General features: G+C 33.3%; 2 protein-coding genes across 2 annotated transcripts; one reads left to right on the forward strand and one right to left on the reverse strand.

Moving 5' to 3' along the window:
• The first annotated feature begins 1996 nt into the window (after positions 1-1996).
• On the forward strand, positions 1997-4185 carry LOC142518899 (stem-specific protein TSJT1-like). Its single transcript, XM_075621758.1, has 4 exons — positions 1997-2316; positions 2989-3229; positions 3457-3577; positions 3835-4185. The coding sequence occupies exons 1-4, from the start codon at positions 2114-2116 to the stop codon at positions 4023-4025; spliced, it is 756 nt and encodes a 251-aa protein (XP_075477873.1). The 5' UTR covers positions 1997-2113; the 3' UTR covers positions 4026-4185.
• Positions 4186-4899: 714 nt separating this feature from the next.
• On the reverse strand, positions 4900-8025 carry LOC142519551 (meiotic recombination protein DMC1 homolog). Its single transcript, XM_075622597.1, has 14 exons — positions 7946-8025; positions 7769-7851; positions 7037-7128; positions 6882-6953; positions 6758-6796; positions 6598-6655; positions 6458-6503; positions 6297-6342; positions 6041-6102; positions 5828-5894; positions 5653-5745; positions 5333-5401; positions 5183-5261; positions 4900-5093 (listed from the first exon to the last, which is right to left on the reverse strand). Exons 1-14 carry the CDS (start codon positions 7957-7959, stop codon positions 4900-4902), a joined length of 1014 nt encoding a protein of 337 aa, XP_075478712.1. The 5' UTR covers positions 7960-8025.
• Positions 8026-8428: the final 403 nt, after the last annotated feature.

The following is an 8428-nucleotide window of genomic DNA, read 5'->3' on the forward strand; positions in this document are numbered from 1 at the left end:
TACTGATCACATGATGAATTAGCATAATGATCAAGAGTAAAATTAGCACACTTTTTATGCCAAGATAATTTCATTTATAAAAAACAACTTTTGTGTGTGTATATAATTAGGGAAAATAGTTTTTGTCAACTATTGTTTAATTTTGAGTTTCGTTTTTAAAATTTTCAAAATTTGATTTTAGTACATTAATTTTTATCTTTTAACTATTTTGGTCAAATTAATACCGTGACTCCAAAAAATACTGAAGTTGTATGCTGATATGTCTTTGAATGAGGATGGGCGTCAGTCGATCAGTTTGCTCCAATTTGCTCTACCATGGTTTGGTTTTTTTATTTCAATTTTGAAAATAAGTCTGAAACCGAACCGTAAACGTTCCGGTTTTTTCATCAATTATATCGAGTTTATAAATTAGTTAAACCGATTCTACGTGACTGCAAATATTAGTTTTAGAGACAGATAAAAATAACACTAAATTAAAATAATTATGATTTTACATCTAAAATGAAAACCAAAATATAAAAAATCAGTACTAAAATTTTGTTAAGAACTAATATTAATATGATACGTCACTTGATTATGCAACAAAAAATATAGACTCGATGACAATAAAACATAAATTGTTCCAATATCTAAGAAGACATTCCGATAATTAAATAAGAAAACTTGTTTTTACTAAATATAAAAAATATATTAAAAGTTCAAATGTATGGTACATAATTAATAAAATACGAGTAAAATATTAAAGACCCAAATGTATGTCCATATTTATAAAAATCCAATTTTTAGTATTTAATTAATAATTTCGACCGGTTCAGTTTTTTGGAGAATCGAACCAAAAATCGATTTTTTTTTAAAAAAAAAAACGGAATTGACCTAAAAAACTGAATCATTTAAACCAAAATTTTCAGTTCAACCGATTTTTTTGGTTTTAACCGAATTATGTCCACCCATAGCTTCGAAACGCACGTGACATCGAAAATAGCAAATTTATAAAATGTGAAATTAAAAATAATTACCAAAATTAAAAATTAAAACTCAAAATTAAAGAAATTAATTTGGTGTAAATTAACTTGTCGTAGCCAACTTGAGCGCGAAGTGTGCCATTATTCTAAATGGGAGACAATTCAAATATTAAATTTTATAATAAATAAGATGAGACGCGTTCACCGTCACTAAACCGCATTATTTAATTTAATATTATATAATTGATATTTGTCCGTTGATCATTTAATCCACTAAATCATAAAAGTCGGTGACTGCCACGCCATCGCTGCCTTTATTTAGGATAAGCTTCAATTCCCAACTTTATACGAAATGACAAAAATACCACCCTCATTCGATTGTGTTGCAGTTGCACCTCATAAATTTGGTGCGTTGGCAGTGACTCGACACAAGCTTTTTGTCTCGGGAAGAAGAAGATAACAAAAATTCTATATTTTTAATTTTAATAATTATTTAAAATATTTATAAACATAGTAAAATTTTTAATAAATAATTATAAAGTATATCATGTATATTTGTAATAAAAAAATAATATTTTTATAAATCATATCGAATAAAAAATAATTATCATACAATTGTTCTCTAATACTTTATCATGAAAATATTTAGACAAAAATTTGTGTGAGATGATATCACGGGTCGTATTTTGTGAGACATATATCTTATTTTTGTCATCCATGAAAAATATTAATTTTTATGCTAAGAGTATTACTTTTTATTGTGAATATCGATAGAGTTGACTCGTCTCACAAATAAAGATTCGTGAAATCGTATCAGAAGATACCTATTCAAATATTTATAACATTTATATTATATATGAAATTACACTATCGTTTCAAATTATTTTACTTATTTGAAAATGTAAGTAAAGGAAATAAAAGAATCTATTTTAATTAATTATTTATATAGAAACTTCAAATGTGAGGGCATGATCGTCAACTAACTTTTACTCATCCTTCAAGATTATTATTATTTAAGCATCGTCAGAGACTTTCGATTCGCTTCTCATTTTCATCAACTAGAATTGAAGAAGGAAAGTCAAGAAATTCATCCATTCGCTCAACTGAATCTCTCACACATTCCAACTTGATCTTTGCAGTCGCACCAAAAAATGTTGGCAGTTTTCGACAAATCGGTGGCGAAAAGCCCAGAAGCTTTGATCCAAAACTCTGAAACTCAAACTGTTTGCGCTCTGAAGAATGGATTCTTGGCGACCCATTTCTCGTCCGTACACCCTGCATCCGTCGTAATCAACATCGATTCTTCTGGTTTTATGGCGTATTCTTCTGATAAACAGAACCCTATTCTTCCAAGGTTTGTCCACTCAATCATATTTCTCTAGCACTGATTTGTTTTGTTTCTTTATTGAATTATTAGTATTTGGGTCTTTACTCTAGATGGATCTAGTATGATCTGCTCTTGGTGTCGTTAATTGGTTGGTTTTTGTGATTTATGTGTCTGTTTTTGAGCATTTTATTTGCAGGTCGCATTAGATTTAATCTTTAGTGTGGGGTAGTAGGACTTCCTGTAAAGATACATATTTTTGCTTCTTAAATCTGACTAACTGGATGTGTGTGGAATTTTAGTTGTAACATGGTCATGTTTATCATTGTTTATTATCTCTTGAACCACATTTGTTCTGTTTTGATTATCTGATAAGATTTCGGCTTCGTGTTTATCTTTTTATGCCGACTGTTCTTAATTTTCTTGAACCCCATCTTCTGTGTCTTGACTTTGTCGTTTTTTTTTTCACTTGTCTGGGTGTTTTATTGAAAAATAGAAATCACACTACATAAATTACTTTGGTTGTATCTATCGATTATTTTATCGCTCATAATACACATCCCCATCCTTCAAATAAACCATAAAACATACCAAACATTAGTTTTCAAAATGCAATTGATAGTGGCTTTATGGATGGGGGATCCTGTTATTCATAAAGAACCGAAATTTCCTAATTGATTTTGTCTTCTTTTTCTTTTTCAGATTGTTTGCAGTTGTCGACGACATATTCTGCTTGTTTGAAGGGCACATTGAGAATGTTGCGCATCTCAAGCAGCAGTACGGGTTAAACAAGACTGCAAATGAAGTGATCATCGTGATTGAGGCTTACAGGAGTTTGAGGGATAGAGGTCCTTATCCTGCAGATCAAGTCGTGAGAGATATTAAAGGGAAATTTGCATTCATTCTGTTTGACAGTGCTTCAAAAACTGCATTCATTGCTTCCGTGAGTAGTCTAATCTTGATTAAGTTTGATTTATTTTGTTTGGCATGTTATGAGGGAGGGCTATTGTTAGTATATGGTTCATATCTATCTCAATGAAAGCCGCCTATCGAATGTTTGAAATTGAGTTCTACACCTGGTGTTTCAGATATTACGTTTCCACGTCTGAAGTATGGACGAATATGCAATCACGTGTTTCATTCATTTTGAGATTGATTTTTATGACGCAGGATGCTGATGGGAGCATACCCTTTTTCTGGGGAACTGATGCCGAAGGTCATCTTGTTCTTTCCAATGATGGAGAAGTTGGGAAACAAGGTTGTGGAAAATCTTTTGCTCCATTTCCCAAAGGTACTATGTTTTTAACCTTTAGGATGTGTACTTTCCTTTTGTTTGGGTGGTGTGTTTGAGCTGTATATCACATGGTTATTAGCTGTGGAGGTTGGATCCATATATCACTTGCTTTTATGTTTTTATGCACTTAAAATTTTGAAGACGGGAGTAATCGATATCAAAGTTTTTTGGGCGCAACCTTTCTCTGCCCCTCCCATGCTGTTTTTGATACATATTTATGATTAAAAATCTAATAAGTTTTGTCTGATCTTCAGGTTGCTTTTTCACATCCTCTGGTGGTCTTAGGAGTTTCGAGCATCCGATTAATGAATTGAAAGCGGTTCCAAGAGTTGACAGTTCGGGGGAAGTGTGTGGTATGACCTTTAAAGTGGATGCGGAGTCTCGGAAAGATAAAACTGGAATTCCTAGAGTTGGAAGCGATACTAACTGGTCTCAGCACTACTGAACTAATGTGGATGTTGCATCTTATGTCAAGGCCCTGCTTATTTACGGGCCCTGCTTTAAAGAATGTTTCTTACTGTTCTGTTTCTTTAGTGACATACCGAAATTCAGCCATTTAATTGGCATTGAAACATTAATAAAATAAGGCCCTTCTATTTGGAGCAGTCAGTATTCCGTATATGATGCGATGTATTATGATCTATCTCTGTTATGTTTTCCCGCTATGGCTAATTCGAATAATGAAAGGCCTTGCCTTTGGTTTCTTTCGTTGATTTGAAACATTGTTGTCTGAAACTAGTGAAGTTTTAAAATAAAAATAAAAAATAATGAAAGTACATTTGAACGAGTACGATTACGCGTGACTTGATAGCTAAATAAATGATTTGTGACTCGCATGTTTTTTATGACAAGGGAAAGCAAACAAATTTTTGGTTACATGATTTTTTTTTTTCAAAATTCAATACGTTTCTCTGAAAAAATAACAAATGTCGAAAAAAAAGAAGAAGTAAGAATTTCGAAATAATAGTGGGAATTAATATATGAAATAAAAGTGCGTCTCACCACAAGATTTATTTGAGCAATCGCACAAGCTAATATATGTGGTGTACAACTGTGTATTCAAAGACTGATAAACGAAGAAGATGGCACTGAATTAATTAGAACCTCTCTTTTAGCTAATTCAATCCTTTGCATCCGCTATCCCACCAGCAGTTATCTGGAAAACTTGTTTCCGTCAAGAAAAATCGAAATTAACATTGACGATTTGTAATTCAAAATATTCTTGTGACATGTAATTTGCAAATCAGCTGCGCGCACGCGCACGTGCTTTAGTTAAAAATTTAAAAAAGTTTAAATGAAAAAATAGAAATGATGAAATTCTAAACACGAAAAGTTTGGAAGGATATAGCTTCAGTTTCAGGAAGATTTGGGGCATCAAACACCTTGCAGACACGTTGTTCTCCTTTGCCCTTCCTGAACATTAGTCTTATGGTGGCAGCATGTGCTAGAACATGTCCTCCTGCTGGCTTCTTTGGATCTGATATGAAAACTCCTCCCCCAGGATCAGCTATCACTGCATTCACCAATTTAACGAATCGGCATCACGACTTAAAACTCTTGTCTGATGTTCCTGGGAGAGTCTAATCATGCTTAAAAGTTTACCCTGATTGGTCATGTACACAGCCACGTTGAATTCTTCTGCAATCTTCGTCAATCTTGACAGCATTTGAGCCAACTTTTGCTGGAAATGATGAGGTTTGTGTTATTATAGGAGCTATGTTAAATTGAACTAATGTATCAACTAGATTAGACCTGACGATCGGCAAGTTCTCCTCTTCCTGTGAAGTCAACTCGGAAGAGGGCTATCACTGAATCAACAATCTGAAAGTAAAAACCCAAAAAGTAAACTCCTTACGGCAGACAACAAACAATATGTTTGGAACGATATTCTGCATATTATTTCCTGTACACTCGGAGGGACATATGCCGTTAATATATATTTAAAATGGATCTATAAATGTATGTCACTCATTTACATACATAAAACAGAAAATTAAACAAACCTGAGGAACTATAACCTATCATACTCCCCACAATAGTTGATTCAACATTAGTGACATAATTTAACTCACCAATAGTCTGAAAGGCTCTTCAGCCATTTTTGCTGCCAGCCCAAGGAGCAGGTTGTACTGATGCTCGTATGTGTAAGCACGAGCATATATGATCTTTAACAGATAAAAAGAGGCTGAAAATGAGATCCGTCAAACAAATTGTTTAATACTTTGAGGAACAAAACATTATCTATACATTGTCGAGTACTGCTCCTGGATCCATCCCAAATCTTTCAGCTATAGGTATTATTCGATCAGGTCGGCTGAAAGTTCATTCAGTAGGGAATATAAAAGAAACAGCAAGGAGAGCATAAATTACTAAATATATGTAATTTTTATAATCAAACGCCACACAGAATTATGTTTCATATTGAAATTAATGTCAAAAGAAAAACAATCTGAAACATACAAGGTCCCTTCAGTGTCAATATAAGCAACCTTCCCATTGCCACCTCTCATGTTTGTAGGAAGCTGCAAAATTATATGATCGAACAATCAAAACAGATTTCACTTCCAGTCATGCAGAGAATTCAAAAACAACAATCACGTATAGGAACAAACTGATAGAAGGTGAAGATGCACCATTCAGATTTCAATTTGTGCATTACATCTCTTTACAAGCTAGTAGAAAGAAAGGCACAAGACTGACTTCACTATTATATCACCTGAGTGGAAACACAGAGAGTATGCGCCAGTTGTGTTTTTCCGGACCTGAGTTAAATTATTGATTTAGCAATTTAGAAAGAAATTAATTTAAACAGCTCGATTTCATTGGTTGGCGAAGTTTTATTATATCAAGTTGGAAGAACAATGGCCTAATTGTCACCTGAATTCCCCAAAAGCTTCTGTGATAGCCAAAGTTTCTATACCACCTTCACAAAGCACGGTCAAATGTGAATTATTTCACAGAAATTCAATGAAAACAAATCTAAGCGAAAAATAATACTTGAAGATTTCGATAGTTACCCCCTAGCAGTTCATCTAGAGCTTGGCTTCCAGTTGTGATGCGAACTACTGATTTTCTCTACACACTCATAAATAGTTAACTATCAACCTCTAAACAATTTTTTGTCTGTTGATACTTGAAATTATTCCACAAAGACCACCAAGAAACTAAAAATCTCACTTTCAGCAGAGCATCACTTCCAGTGATATAACCGAAGTTCTGAAAGTAAGGGGAAAATAACAGAATCAGGATCCGCAACAGAAGTATCTCAATGTGGCTACAATTGTATAACGAAAGCTCTAACCACTATTTTCTCTACTGCTTCGCAGATCTTATCAACTTTTGCTTCAGATAGTCCTTTGATTCCAGTCAAATTCTAGAAACCAACAGAATTACAATTTAAATTCATTGCAAATCGGTATACCTAAGATAGTAAGGCGTTTAATTCTCTATCTTCACCTTCTTAGTATGCATCATCAGGCCATTGCATGTATAGATACCAGCATCCTGTAGTTTCTTCACGTCTCCGGCGTTTATTCCATGAGCTATCACTGTATAAACCGCATAAAATAGTTCCCAAACGCATGAACATATTATTCATGAAATTCTCCTAAACAATCAAATTTCCCAAGAAGGATCAAAACGTTGTTCCACCATATTGTCAGTGCGCCTGCAGAAATTTTGTAAGATCCAGCGGAATTTTGTGTTCGAAACAAATCAACACTCGCACACTCAAAATATGATGAAAACTTGAGGCCAAAAACAAAGATGAGCAACTAATCTCACATTAACATCCTGAAGCATTATTTTCGTATGCGATTTTAACTCACCAAATAAGAATCAGAAGAAATCAAATAACAGAACGAAATCGGGAACTTCTCCAACAAATTAATACCAATATCAGGGTCAATTATCGTACTAAGTTCCTAAAACTTCGAGTACTCCCTGTATCATAAAAAAATGTTGAAAAAAAAAGCTAAAATGTTTAGATAATGAAATTTATACGACAGAACTGAACGACAAACTTCAGCAAATAGTACGTAACTAGAATAGGAATTTCTCGTAGCATTAAACAATTAAAATTCCAGCACAAACGGGATGAAACCAAAAACTATGCGAAGTACAAAACTGCAAATCTCGATCATTACTAAAACAAATTAACGAAAGCTCAGCATCTAAATAACTTCATACATTTATCGATTGCTTCAAACAAGTCTTCTTCATCTTCAATTTCTTCTCTCTGAACGAGCTGCAGCTGGCTCTGCTCTTCAGTTCTGTTGCTCAAAATTCATCCAAAAGATGCAATAATGATTTATCAAATGTTCTGGAATTTGAAATTAAGATTTTGCTATTAGAAATAAATCATACTTGAATGCAAGCATTTTAGTTGAGGAGGAGGATTTTGATTGGATTCGTTGAGAAATCAGAGCGCGAACGAGTTTCTTAATTTCAAAATTCTGAGAGCGGAGATTTATAGCGGGAGAAGTCACGTATGGCATGTAGTTTGGGTTATGATTCATTGCGGCCGTAGGATCATTGGAACTTACACGCGTCAAATCGGAGCCATTAATTCGTTAATTCAATTTATTTATTTATTTTAATATTTTGTTTCGCCTTTTGTCTTTTGGTCCATTTTTTTAAAAAAGAGAAGATATCCTCCGTAGCATGAAATAGCTTTCACCTTGTTAAGATTTATTTATTGTTTTTTTTTTTTAGCAAGGACACCTTGTTATTGTTAAGTTCTGCAGCGTGAGTCGTGTTAAATTTTTTATTTAAAATATTTAGAGAAGATAAATTATTTGTTTGTAAGTCATTACAAAAATTGATACCTACGTATTAATTAAAACTGAT

Source organism: Primulina tabacum, chromosome 11 (genome assembly GCF_025594145.1).
Source record: "Primulina tabacum isolate GXHZ01 chromosome 11, ASM2559414v2, whole genome shotgun sequence".
Classification (NCBI taxonomy): domain Eukaryota; kingdom Viridiplantae; phylum Streptophyta; class Magnoliopsida; order Lamiales; family Gesneriaceae; genus Primulina; species Primulina tabacum.